This window comes from Oryctolagus cuniculus, chromosome 4 (genome assembly GCF_964237555.1).
Source record: "Oryctolagus cuniculus chromosome 4, mOryCun1.1, whole genome shotgun sequence".
Lineage (NCBI taxonomy): Eukaryota > Metazoa > Chordata > Mammalia > Lagomorpha > Leporidae > Oryctolagus > Oryctolagus cuniculus.
This window is the reverse complement of record NC_091435.1, coordinates 173,515,870-173,530,460: the sequence shown is the minus strand read 5'-3', so window position 1 is coordinate 173,530,460 and position 14,591 is coordinate 173,515,870. Positions and strand designations below refer to the sequence as shown.

The 14,591-nt window shown below is 41.7% G+C and overlaps 1 protein-coding gene across 42 annotated transcripts in view; it reads left to right on the top strand.

Moving 5' to 3' along the window:
• Nucleotides 1-14,591, top strand: part of LRRFIP2 (LRR binding FLII interacting protein 2) — a 137,958-nt gene that overhangs the window by 13,771 nt on the left and 109,596 nt on the right. For all 42 annotated transcript variants that reach the window (XR_011388280.1, XR_011388279.1, XM_070072992.1 and 39 more), the window contains exon 2: nt 13,715-13,856. Coding sequence is in view for 40 of the 42 variants with exons in the window: in XM_070072992.1 (XP_069929093.1) it covers nt 13,767-13,856 (90 nt within the window). In the remaining 2 variants the exon portion in view is untranslated. The remainder of the gene's footprint in view (nt 1-13,714; nt 13,857-14,591) is intronic.

Below are 14,591 nucleotides of genomic sequence, written 5' to 3'. Positions count from 1 at the left end.
TCCTCTGTTTCCTATGAGACTTCCTGAATTTTATTTTCCAAGCTTTCTGACTTTTTTTATATTGCTTTTTTTTTTTATTGAGATAAAATTCACACAGCGTAAATTTTCCCCATTAAAGTGGTGATACTGTCAGTGGTTGTGCAACTATTTTCCCTATTCTGGGCCTTTCGCATAAAATAAATTGTACAATATATAGCCTGTAAGTCTGGTTTTTTTCAGTTATTCTCATGTCTTTTTTTTTTTTTTAAATTTTTGACAGGCAGAGTGGACAGTGAGAGGGAGAGACAGAGAGAAAGGTCTTCCTTTTTGCCATTGGTTCACCCTCCAATGGCCGCCACGGCCTGCGTGCTGCAGCCGGCGCACCGCGCTGATCCGATGGCAGGAGCCAGGTACTAATCCTGGTCTCCGATGGGGTGCAGGACCCAAGTGCTTGGGCCATCCTCCACTGCACTCCCTGGCCACAGCAGAGAGCTGGCCTGGAAGAGGGGCAACCAGGACAGAATCCGGTGCCCCGACCGGGACTAGAACCCAGTGTGCCAGCGCCGCAAGGCGGAGGATTAGCCTAGTGAGCCGCGCCGCCGGCCTATTCTCATGTCTTTAAGGTTCATTACTGCAGTGTGAGTCAGTACATTATTCCTTTTTATGAATGGATGATATTCCATTGTTATGTACCATATTGGCTTATCCATGCATCAGCTCGTAGATGTTTGTGTTGTTTACACTTCTGGCTGTTATGAATCATGCTGTTGTGATCATCATGTACAGGTTTTTCTGTGGGTATATGTGTCCAATTCTTTTTTGTGTACACTAGGAGTAGAACCGCTGATTTCTGTTTAGTTTTTGATTTCTACTGTCATTTTGATATCCAGAATCTCATTTTTACCTGCAATTTTTTAGAATCCACTATTCTTGTTTCATGATTGCAATATTTTTTATTTGCAATATACTCTTAATTCTCCAAAGACATTAATCAGTGATTTTTCAAGTTTTCTTCTCCTTGCGTAGTTTATTTTAACCAAATTATTCTTTTAAATTAATTAATTTCATTTGAAAGGCAGAGAGATCCTTCCATCTGCTGCTTTAGTCCCCAAATGCCCACCGTTTCTGAATCTGGGCTAGGCAGAAGCTAGGAGCCAAGAACTCATAATCTGTTCTCTCACATGACTCCTAGAGTATACTTCATATCGGAATCAGGCAGTCCAGGCTGTGCCTTTTTTTTTTTTAACATCTTATTGAAATATGGCATACATATCAAGAAATGCACCTAAGTGTGCAGATAAATGAGGTTTTTTTTTTGTCATTTGATCACCCTCATAAGCAACACCTACACTAAAAGCAAAGCATTACTAGTACCCCAAGAGTCCTCAGTATTCTCCAATTTCTTTTTTTTCACATGTGAAATAAGTATGTTGTCATTTACATGATATGATTTAATGAAGCACTATTTATAACCATATATCAAATGATATGATAAGCACACAAGTTTTATACTCTATGTATTAACTACCACAAATAAGAGAAAATGTGGTATTTGTCTTTCGGGGTCTGGCTTGTTTGACATAGCGTAATGATCTCCAGTTACATCAATTTTGTTGCACATGTCAGGATTTCATTCTTTTTTTGTGGCTGAAAAATATTCCATTGCATGTATATTTGCTACATTTTCTTTATCCGGTTATCATTGATAGACATCTAGGTTGATTCCATATCTTAGCTTCTGTGAAAACATTGGAGGACAAGTAACTCTTTGATATGCTCATTTCATTTCCTTGAGATGCATTTCCAGGAGTGGGATAGCTGGGTCATGTGGTAGATAGGTTTTCAGTTTTCTGAGGAATCTCCACACTGTTTTCCATAGTGGTTGTACCATTTTGCAGCTCCACCAGCATTGTATTAAGGCACCCTTTTCTCTGTATCCTCATCAGCACTTGCTACTTTTTGATTTTTGAGTGATAGCCATTGTAACTGGGGTGAGGCGATATCTCATTGTGGTTTTTATTTGCATTTCACTTTTTGCTAAGTGATGATGAGCAGTTTTTCATGTGTCTGTTGGTCATTTGTATTTCCTCCTTTGAAAAGTGCTTGTTCATATCCTTTGCCCTTTTCTTAACTGGATTTTTTCTTTTGTTGTTGAGTTTCTTGAGCTCCTTTTATATTCTGATTATTAATCATTTATCGGATATGTAGTTTGCAAATATTTTCTCCTATTCTTTTGGTTGTCTCTTCACTTTTTTTTTTTTTTTGGTGGTTATTAGGCACTTTTATTCCATTTTACATTGAGAATCAGGAGCAGAAATAAAAAAGTGGATAAATTTGAAAAAAAAAAATCACATCCTAGCCAGGAAAAGAACAAAAGCCTTTAAGGGTAAGACCTAGGAGGATACAGTTCTTAGAGTCAGTGCAGATAAGACAAAGCCAAGCGCTTTGCACTGGGATGACAGAAAAGATGCCTCGGGGCATCTCAGAAATCTTCCCATCAACAAAGGCCTGGAAATGCACTTTTGTTTCACTAATCTGCCCTGAGGCCGCACCTTCAGCTCCACATTCTGGCTTCCCTGCAAATGCTCTGTGGCTACGGCAGTGTGTTTCTAGTGGTCTCATTCACAGTTCGTAATGGCAGCAGACCTTGATGTCATCTGTATGATCTTTGCAGACACAGAATGCAAGGGTTATGGGGCCACAGCAGCTCCCACTAAGATTTCAGAGGAAAACCTGGGAGGCCAGGGGGTGTGTTGCGGGGTCAAGAGTCATAGCATAGACTCTACGGCTGTGAAGCTGATATGTAGATCCAAGAAGGTAGGCAACCAGCAACCTACCATGCCAGATTTCTGTTGGAAGCCCCAAAAAGCAGCTATGTGGGCTGAAACCAGCAAGTATAGCCATAGCGGTGGGGATGCCCAAGGCCTTGGGAGCTCATCCCTGGCCACGGTGTGTCCAGATGCCAGACAGACAGCTTTAGGATTTTTTTAACCTGAAATTATTTTAGTCTTTAAAATTTTTGATTAACGTGTGCACAGTGTTGTATTAGTCAGCCTTTTGTTACTTTAACTAAAATAGCTAAAAGGAAGAACTCAGGAAGGAAGAAGCTTACAGTTTTGGAGGTTCACAATCCAAGATTAGGCAGCCCCATTGGTTGAGGTATCTGGAAAGGCCAGCGGGTGACAGATCACATGGGAAGCAAGAAGGAGAAATTGCCTCTTCACTTTTCTTTTTTTTAAGCATGTAGCTTTTATTTTTCTTTTTTTAAGATTTAAGATTTATTTAACTATTTGAAAGGCAGAGTTTAAGAGAAAGAGAGAGAGCGAGTGCGTGAGTGCACTACTGGTTCACTCCCCAGATGGCCGCAACAGCAGGAGCTGGGATAATCTGGGACAATCCGAAGCCAGCAGCCAGGAGCTTTTTCTTGGTCTCCCATGTGGATAGGGGCCAAGAACTTGAGCCATCTTCCAGTGCTTCCCCAGGCCCATTAACAGGGAGCTGGATTGGAAGTGGAGCCTTTGGGACTTGAATCGCTGCCCACGTGGGCTGCCTGCACCACAGGCAGCAGCTTTACCCACCACGCCAGTGTTGGCCCTTGGTGGGGGAACATATATTAGTGGAGAAGTCAATTTCTCTTTCTTTTTTACTTTTGAAAGGCAGAGTTACAGAGAGGCAGGGAGGGAGGGGGGGAGAGAGAGAGAGAGAAAGAAAAGTGTCTTCTGTCTGCTGGTTCACTCCCCAGGTAGCTGCAACTGCCAGAGCTGTGCTGATCTGAAGCCAGGAACTTCCTCCAGCTCTCACACTCGAGCGCAGCAGGGTCCTTGGGCCATCTTCCACTGTTTTCCCAGGCCATAGCAGAGAGCTGGATCAGAAGTGGAACATCCTGGACTTGAACCGGTGCCCATATGTGATGCTGACACTGTAGGCTGAGGCTTTACCCGCCACACCATAGCACCAGCCCCTGGTATTAGGTTTTATCAGCAGAAGGAATGTGTAATTCATTCCTTGCCATCCCTGGGGGGTTGGTTCCAGGACCCACTCAGATACCAGAATCCGTGGATGTTCAAGTCCTTCTATGAAATGGTGTAGTATTTGCATATGAACTATGCACATCTCCTGTATGCTTCAGATCATCTTTAGATTACTTATGTAATACAATGTAAATACTGTGTTAATAGTTGTTATATTTATTTAGTGAATAAGGACACTAAAAATAGAACAATGTTTTTAGATATGTTCTTTCTATACTTAGTTGAATCTGTGGATCCAGAAACTGCAGATATGGAGGGCTGACAACATCTACAGTGGAACTCTCTGCATGTGTCTTGGGATTGGGGTAGCATTTGGATTAGCTGTGCACATCTGTGCCATCAGCTCTGCTCTATTCCGATCATTTTCTCTCAGACATTGTGCTTATATTATGGTGTATCTTGCTAACTTCTTCCTTTTTTGCGCCTGATATCTTGCCTACCATTTCAGGGTGTTACTTTGTCTTTTGTATCTAAGACAAATTTTAGTTCTACAAATTTGGTCAGTATGGCTTGAGAGGAAAGATGTTTGTATCTTTTTTTCTTTTTTAAATTTTTTATTTTTTGACAGGCAGAGTGGACAGTGAGAGAGAGAGACAGAGAGAAAGGTCTTCTTTTTGCCGTTGGTTCACCCTCCAATGGCCACCGCGGCCGGCGCACCGCGCTGTTCCGATGGCAGGAGCCAGGTACTTCTCCTGGTCTCCCATGGGGTGCAGGGCCCAAGCACTTGGGCCATCCTCCACTGCACTCCCTGGCCACAGCAGAGAGCTGGCCTGGAAGAGGGGCAACCGGGACAGAATCCGGCGCCCCGACCGGGACTAGAACCCCGTGTGCCAGCGCCGCAAGGTGGAGGATTAGCCTAGTGAGCCGCGGCGCCGGCTGTATCTTTTTTTCTATAACACCGATGCCTCCTGTCCCATGTTTTTCCCCACCAGTGAATGAACTACATGGATGGAAAAACTCACAGAGGTATTCAGGGAAAGGTGGCTGTTTCTTCTTGGGAGGGAGCAGGTGATGGTCCAAGTGGTTGGGTCCCTGCCACTCTTGTGGAAGAGTTGAATTGAGTTTCTGGCTCCTGGCTTTGGTGTGGTCCAGCCCATCAGTGAAGGCATTTGGGGAGTGGACCAGTGGATGGGGCTCTCTTGTCTTTCTGCTTCTCAAATAAAAAATAAAACAAGAAACAACTGAGGTGAATTTAAGTAGTTTTTCCTTTGGGGCTTAATTTTGGTTCCTTCTGTTTTATAATGATTAGCAGAGGTGGGTTACAATGCCTCTTAAGTGTTTTAGTTTCCTTTTCTTTTGCTGGAGGAAGTATTTCAGTAATAAATCCGTATACCTCAGAAAGAAAACACACTTACGTAGTTCAGCAAGAGGACTTCCAGTACCTCTTAAAGTCGCTACATATTTGGACAACTGAAAATAGTAAAAAGCACCTTCCTGTTAAATATGCAGGTCTGGTGTTAGATTATATTTGTGTTTAGAAATGTACAATCCCTGACTTATCCACCCTTGACTCCACTAAAGGCTAAATTTAGCCAGGGAATTTACTTGTGAATTTGAATTTGTTTGCCACTTTTCTTTTGCTACTGTGATTTCAGATCCTTTTTTTTTTTTTTTTTTTTAATACCAGTGATGGCCCATTTTTCCATAGTACTTTACAATTTGTAGAAACTTTTTATCTATCGGATTTTCAGAATGACCTGTAACATAAGAATACATGTAATAAAGTGTAAAGCTTTTTATGTTAGAAACGAAAACATTGTAGAATGAACTTAAAGATCCATACAGCTAGAAGGACACCCCATGTTCATGGATTGAAGTCTTTTTTTTTTTTTATAAAGATTTATTTATTTATTTGAAAGTCAGAGTTACACAGAGAGAGGAGAGGCAGAGAGAAAAATCTTCCATTCGATGGTTCACTCTCCAGGTGGCTGTAACGGCCGGAGCTGCGCCAATCCGAAGCCAGGAGCTAGGAGCTTCCTCTGGGTCACATGCGGGTGCAGGGGCCCAAGGACCTGGACCATCCTCCACTGCTTTCCCAAGCCACAGGAGAGAGCTGGGTTGGAAGTGGAGCAGCTGGGTCTTGAACCGGCGCCTATATGGCATGCTGGCGCTTCAGGACAGAGCATTAACCTGCTGTGCCACAGCGCCGGCCCCAGGAGAAGCATTTTTTTTTTTAAAGTCTTAATATTATTGAGATGGTGATGCTTTCCATGTTGATTTATAGATTCAGTATGTTTTTAAAAACAGATTTATTGATTTATTTGAAAGGCAGAGTCACAGAAAGTAAGAGACAAAGACAAAAAGAGACCATCTACTATCTGCTCATTCATTTCCCAGATGGCTGCAACAGCCAGAGCTGGGCCAAGCTGAAGCCCGGAGCTTCTTCTGGGTCTCCCATATGGGTGCTGGGGTCCAAGCTACTTGGGCCATCCTCTGCTGTTTTCCTAGGTGCTTTGGCAGGGAACTGGAATAGCAGTGGAGCAGCCAGGACTTGAACGGTGTGCATACAGGATGCTGGCATCACAAGTGGCAGCTTATCCCATTCTGCCACAACGCTGGCCCCTGTTTCAGTTTACTTTTAAGTCTGTTCTATACACGTCTGTATTTAATTTTCTCTCTTCCTTTCTCATTTTCTGATTGTGTATTTGTATGTCTTTGAGATACTTTAAAAGACATAGTGAAGGAAGTTCATTTGAATGGTTTTAGAAAAATCTTTGCTTCTCCGGGCATACTGAGAATGTAATTGTGGGTAAGAGTTTATCTTCCTAATTTGGGTTCTGCATGGTCGATGACATGTTACTGTGAAGATGTGTCAGACATGTAGCCCATCAGTGTTCATTTCATAGAACGGCATGGTTAGCAGGGAAGCAGTGTAACCTCTGGCATGTCACTCTGTGAGGAGAGCAATGGTAAGATTATCAGTTGGCGTCAGATGTATGAGAATAGTGTGCTTGCTTGCTTGCTTGCCTTTTTTTTTTTTTTTTTTTTGACAGGCAGAGTTAGACAGTGAGAGAGACAGAGAGAAAGGTCTTCCTTTTCCATTGGTTCACCCCTCAAATGGCCGCTACTGCCGGAGCTATGCTGATCCGAAGCCAGGAGCCAGGTGCTTCCTCCTGGTCTCCCATGGGGTGCAGGGCCCAAGCACTTGAGCCATCCTCCACTGCACTCCCTGGCCACAGCAGAGAGCTGGCCTGGAAGAGGAGCAACCGGGACAGAATCCGGCGCCCCAACGGGGACTAGAACCCCAGGAGCTGGTGCCGCAGGTGGAGGATTAGCCAAGTGAGCCGAGGCGCCGGCCAAGAGAATAGTGTGTTTTCAAAACATGAGACTTTAGGGACTGCTTGGCACACCTACATCCTATCTCAGAGTGCTGGTTTGATTTCCAGTTCTTTGCTTCCTGTCTAGCTTCCTGTTAATTTGCCTGGGATGCAGCAGATCATGGTCCAAGTACTTGGGTTCCTGCTACCCAGTGTGGGAGACCCTCTTAAAGTGCCTCACTCCTGGCTTCAACAGCCCTTGCTGCTGTGGACATTTGGGGTGTGAATCAATGGATGAAAGGTTTCACTTTCTGTTTCTCCTTTCTCTGTTGCTCTGCCTTTAAAATAAATAGAGCCTCCACCTGCAGTGCTGGCATCCTATACAAGCGCCGGTTTGAGTCCTGGCTGCTCCATTTCCCATCCAGCTCTCTGCTATGGCGTGGGAAAGCAGTGGAAGATGGCCCAAGTGCTTGGGCTGCTGCACCCCCATGGGAGACCCGGAAGAAGTGCTTGGCTCCTGGTTTGTATCAGCACAGCTCTGGCCGTTGCGGCCATCTGTGGAATGGACCAGCAGGTGGAAGACTTCTCTCTCTCTCTGCAACTCTGCCTTTCAAATAAATAAATAAATCTTTTTAAAAAGTCAATAAAACAAAAACTATGAGACTTTAAATTATTACGACAATTGATTATGGAAGTAGGAGGAGTGATTTTACGGGTTTTCACTTACCCTTTTTAGGCACCATCCTTCATAAAATATGAATTTAAGTTAATCATTCTAGGTTCTAGCATTCTTTTGAGATTTAGTTTGTGTGTAGCATCCACCTCTCCTTGTTGTGCCAAGTCCTCCAGTCCTCTATATTTATTTTCATTTCACACTTTGTCTCAATTTCTGGATCTACATTTTATTCTTTCTGTAGATTTCTGCTAATGATTTCTTCATTGTGTGTAGTGATCTTGGCTAGATATTTGTAGGATTGATGTCTTAACCTTAATTCCTTCTTTCCTTTTCTGTCTTTCCATCCTCTCTTCTCCCTCTCTCTTTCCTTGCCCCCCCCCCCCCCCCCCCCCGGCTCAGGACTTCAGGCCATTCTTTCTCCTGCCTGTACTCTTTATTTCTAATGCATATGTAACTGTTGGTATTCTGCTGCCTTTTTCAAATCAAGATGTGCTTAGCAATTTCTGGTTCCTTTAACTTTTGTTCACCTGGTCATCTACCCTTTCTCTGTCTCTGTCTTTCTCTTTCTCTCTCAGTCCACCCTTTTCAACCAGTTCTTTTCCTCCTGCATGTTATTATACAAACTTTCAAATATACAGAAAACTTGAAAGAGCCATTCTGTGCACACCCATCATCACATTCACTCATTTCATCCTTCATTGTTGTTGCATTTCAGAGTAAGTGGTATGTATCAGTACTTTTCACCCTAAATGTTTTAACATGCACATTATTGACTAAAGTTTTATATTTGTATAGAAGTCTTCTTTTTTCATTTGAGGTGAAATTTATATAGAATGATGTGTGCAGAGTGTATGTACACTATTAATTAGCTCTGTAGTCTGTTTCTTCCCACTCAGTGGTGTTGTGTTAAGGGGATTGGCAACCACTTAAGGCTTCATTCCCAAAAAGTGTGAATTTTCTTTTTCTTTCTTTTTAAAAAAGATTTATTTGGTTTATTTGAAAGGCAGAGTTACAGAGAGAGCTTGATCTTTGATCTGCTGGTTCACTCCCCAGTGGATGCAATAGCTGGGGCTGGGCCAGGTCAAAGCCAAGAGCCAGGAGCTTCATCTGGGTCTCCCACATGAGTGTATTTTCCTTTGCTTTTCCAGGCCTTGGCTGGGAGCTGGATTGGAAATGGAGCAGCCAAGACTGGAACTGCACCTGTATGAGATGAGATGCTGGCATTGTGGGCGGTGGCATAACTCTACACCACAACACTAGCCCCAAAAAGTGTGTATTTCAAAAATAAACTTTTAAGGTCAAGATGCCGCATCCCATACTTGAGTGCCTGGGTTTAATACTCAGCTCTGGCTCCTGACTCCAAGCTTCCTGCTAATGTAAACCCTGGGAAACAGTGTTCTTTTTTTTTTTTTTTTTTTTTTAAAGATTTATTTATTTTACTTGAAAGAGTTACACAGAGAGAGGAGTGGCAGAGAGAGAGAGAGAGAGACAGAGACAGAGACAGAGAGAGGTCTTCCATCTGCTGGTTCACTCCCCAACTGGCCACAATGGCAGGAGCTGCATCAATCAGAAGCCAGGAGCCAGGAGCTTCCTCCGGGTCTCCCATGTGGGTGCAGGGGCCCAAGGACTTGGGCCATCTTCTACTGCTTTCCCAGGCCACAGCAGAGAGCTGGACAGGAAATGGAGCAGCCGGGTCTTGAACCGGCACCCATATGGGATGCTGGCGCTTCAGGCCAGGGCATTAACCCACTGCGCTACAGAGCTGGCCCAGGGAAACAGTGTTAATGGCTCAAGGGATTAGGTTTTTGGTGCGCATGTGGGAGACTGGATTGAGTTCCCTGATCCCAGCTCCTGGCTTTACCCTTGTCTGTGGGGGTTGCAGGATTTTGGGGAGTGAATTGTTGGATGGGAATACTTTGTGTCTCCTTGCCTCTGAAATAATAAAAAGAAAAAACAGAAAAGTGATGCATGTACAGATTTTTCTATTTTTGTGTTATATAAATGTGTCACACAGTAAAATGATTATAGTCACAGGTTTTTCATTGTTTTCTAGATTGTTCCATGCTTTTGTTAAAATTGTTAGCATGGCTCATGATATTACACAGTACATGCTGGAGGAAATCACTTGAAGCTGTTTTCGTTAAATGTATACAGTTGTAAAGAAAGGGAAGACTGCCCTTTTGTTTTCGTAAGCTCACTATGCAAAAGAGGTAGTTAGTTTAAGATATTTGTGGTTTATAAGAAGCTTCATGATAAGGCTTGCCTTTATCTTAACTCACTTGAACCTCACATGAGCTGTGTGAAGGTCAAAGGCAGTTGTAAGTTCTGCTCTGCAGATGACAGCCAAGGTTTGTGGGAGGGGTGACCCAGAGGCAGGGCAGTCCGTTGGACCAGGATGCTCTCACTTTCCATTTTGTCCAGTGGCAAAGACGTCAGTCACACGGCTCTAATCAGGTGACATTCCAGATCCTGGGGTTTGTTTATGAATAACTACCAAATATTTTTTGTGCAGCTCAGAGTTAACTTAATGACAGCTCTGATACAAAGATACACCATGATGGTATTTTTGGTATTTTTAGTGCTCGATGATGCACTATATGGATGTAAAGGAGCTGTATCTATCGGGATCCAGGCAGGCACGGAACTATCCAAGTGTGTTATATTTAGAACGTGACATACTGATACTAACAGTCTCTTCTTACAAAAGTGAACAATACTGTAATCAAAGTGCTACTTTTAATGTGGCAAAATGCCTGTTGTTTCAGACATGTGTCACGTGTGAAGCTCTGTGAAGAAGAGAAAGCTTTATTGTTGCATCTATTTTGGCAGGTTTATATTCCACAACATCCTGAAGGTTTTTCCCTTCTTTCCCTTGAGTAGACAAACACTTTAGGACAAAACCATCTGGAGAAAATCAACTTGACACTATCTGGGTTTAGGGCTTGACAAAAATGCAGGCAATTTTGTTCTTGTTAATCGAGGTAAAGGTTTAACCCTTTAAGTCGATTGCTACTACCAGTTAAAGCTGGGGATCTACATGGCTCCTGTTGAAAGATACTCTTCTGGATACCTCCCTGGGGTAGAAACTTGCTGAAAGTCCTTTACAGAAATATTCCCTTCAAGCTTGCCTTTAGTTTGCATTCTGATTTTTGTCATTTTGTTGAGAAGCAGTTTTCCATTGCTATGCTAGGAATCTTAAAGGTCCCTCCATTGCTGATACAAAATAGTTTCAGTTACTAGAGGATAAATTGCATAGGAACTGAAAACTTTTGATCTCTAATATTGGTAAGGATGCCTGCCTGTAGAATACAAGTAATGTCACTCTTTTGAAAGCACTTTGTTCTTTGAAATAAGCGATGGTTGACCTGTCCCACGTACACCTGACAAAGGTGACAAAACTTGGTCAGCACGTAGGTGCTCTCTGTAGCCAGGATAGGAAGGAGCAGGAAGACAGATGGGAAGCCCCTTCCATTTCCTGCATTTCCTATGCTCCGTCTCTTTCCTGGCATCTTTCTTGGCTGACCAGCCTGGAGCTTGTTGAAACAGATTTGTTTTGAGGCGATTTAAGAAAGGATAACTTTTTTTCTTAAACATGAATCTGTGGGCTATGGTACCCTGGCTAGTCTAAGGCTGAGGCAGTGCTAGTTGAGGAAGAAGGAAAATGGATTATGGGGAAAGAGGAGAAAGAAAAGAACACTTAGAAGCATCTCAGTGCAGTGGTTTTGGATGGTGTGTCCGGATTTATAGCATATTGTGCCTAATTTGGGTGTGATCCACTTTGGGACTGGTTTATTCTTTGAGCCTTGGTTCTGAATGCTTTTATTTTTTAAAAAATGCTTCTCCTTTTCTTCACTGCTGTTGGGATTTTAGAGAATCAAGAAAAGCATCCATAGCCTATCTTCCTGACAAAATCACTGTTAGACTGTTGTACTTCCAGCCAAATCTGGCCTTCTCTTCTGTGGTTATTTTTATGTATCTGGAGTTGGAAGATGCCTATGTTTTTGTCTTCTGCTTTTTTTTTTTTTTTTAAATATTTGTTTTATTTGAAAGAGTTACAGAGGTAGAGACAGAGAAGTCTTTCATCCGCAGGTTCACTCCCCAAGTGAGTGGTTGCAATAGCCGGAGCTGAGCTGATCCAAAGCAAGGAGCCAGGAGCTTCTTCCAGGTCTCCTACATGAGTGCAGGGGCCCAAATACATGGGCCATCCTCCACTGCTTTCTCAGGTGTATTAGCAGGGAGTTGTATTGGAAGCAGCGCAGCCGGGACTTGAACCGGCGCCCATATGGGATGCCGGCACTGCAGACCTGTCTTTAACCCACTGTGCCAATGTGCCAGCCCTTTGCCTTCTGCTTTTATCAAATGTCTTTCAGTGTTTCCTTGGAAAGCTGGGTGAAGGGCTATTGGATGATACCACAGTTCTTTAGCTAAACTGTCACTCCAGGCTGAAAAAAAAATTTGTGTTACATGTTACCTTTTTCTCAGTTGGTGTCTAATATCTGTATACGTTATTACTGTTAAGTAAGGGAATAATGCTTACAATTATGCTGAAACTGACAATGATTAGAGGCTTCTGAGAAAACTCCTATACTTTTTTGAACTTTTCATAATTTGTGGCTCGAATTTATCAGCTGTTGCTTTCATATATATATTTGGTTTCCATTTGTATAAATTCTTAATGCTCATATCTAGTTGTATGTTCTATGGTAAAGTTATAACATATTATCAACCTTTATTCTGATTGATAAACCTAACAAGATAGCTTTGGGAAATGAGAAATGATGTGAGATACTGGAGACGGGCTGAATTTTTATTAGAGAAAACCTTTTGGTGTAGTGGTTCTGCTTTATTTTGCCTTAAGTAAGTAAATTCCAGTTCATTAAAGTCACTCACAGTTTTAATATAGCTACCTCTGTGAGGACACACTTCAGAATTCTTCTGTGACTCAACACAGTGATGAAATTTTATCATTTTATTTTGTTAAAGTTAGGAAAATGTATTTTCAGTCATGTGTGGAGAACAGAAGTTGCGCAATTTGGGATGCATTCTGTCACTGAAGTCTTTAATCTCAGATACTGTGTTAGAAAGAGATAGGTGGTCCTTATCATCCTGTTATTCTTGGAGAAGTGGTTTGTTGCCTCTTGTAATAATAGGCATGATAACAATAGAAGATCTGTAGATATAGTCTAATCATTTGGTTGATTGGCTGTGTTTAGCACTGTGTGTCCAGTACTTCCTCTACCTTGCAATAGTGCGCACAACATTAGTTATGATTAATTGTAGAATAATAAAGTTTACTTTATTCTTTTATGTGGTTATGCTTAATTGGAATTGTTTTTTAAATTATAGTGAAAAGCGAAGTTAAACTTTGTTACTTTAAGGCTGTATATTAAAACATCTTGCAACATGTTCTAAAGCTTTAAGATGAATGACTTTTCTGAAGTGTCTTTCACGCTGGAATGGAAAAAGATTTTAGAAATAGCTGTAGTAATTTAAAACTGTTAAGTAGCATTACTGCTGACTACAGTGTCTTGAAGGTACTATTATAACTTACTCTCATGGTTGCCATGAGCAGCATAATGAAAAGAGGAGGATTAGTGGTTAGTATAAATTTAAATTTTATAAAATTTATTAGAGCATTTTGGTAGTAGGACAAGTAAATGGTGGTTAATTTCTTGAAGAAAAAATTTATCTGTTAAAAGTGAATGTGTAAATGAGCATTTAACCTGCACAAAGGGAACCATCCTAAATTGTTCTATTTCTGTTTCTTTTAGGGCAGAAAAAGAATAAAAACATTCAGAATCTGAAGACTAGGACGAGCACAGGATGGGGACTCCTGGTTCTGGAAGGAAAAGAACGCCTGTGAAAGACCGGTTTTCTGCAGAAGATGAAGCTCTGAGTAACATTGCCAGAGAGGTGTGTCTGCTACACTCCCTCAGCACTGCACAGTGAGAGGATTGTAAAATGCTGGCATGACAGAGATAACAGATATTCATTGCTTCGAACAAGATGTTATAGCTGGCCTCCGGAATACCGTATTAGAATAAGATGTACTTGGATATCTGTTTACCTTATCTTGAATTAAGTTCGCATTATATTTTTAGGGTTGTTTGAGTTTCAGTTACTTGTCCTAATTTATTGAAATTTCTGATTAATCTTCAAAATTTAAACTGAAGTTAAGTAGAATATTGGAGGTATAGTAATTATATTATAGAAATGCTTATTGGTCTCTGTAGTTCCAAGAGGTGTTATATAAATGTTGATATAATGTAGATTCATTGGATTTTGAAACATGGCAGTGGAATTTTTAGTTTAATTCTTTCAGTTGCTCACAGAGCTTCTGGGACATTTTTATTTCAGTTGGTTGATGGCTTAGGAAAAAAATGTAAGGGATTGTCAACTATTGGCAACATCCTGTTGTATACTGGAAGTGTAAGAGAACTTCCAGCTGGGTTTCTTAGTTTCAGAGTCTGCCTGCAATATAGACCGATCGTACACTGATCTGTGTAAGAATTGCTTAGAGCGTCATTGTAGTTAGTGAGACTCATTCCCTTATCGCTTCCTGCTTGTTATTTTTGGTAAATAACTGATTTAAGACTAGTGCTGTTTCCTTTTGACATATTACCCAGTCTTCTTTTGATCCAGTTCTTT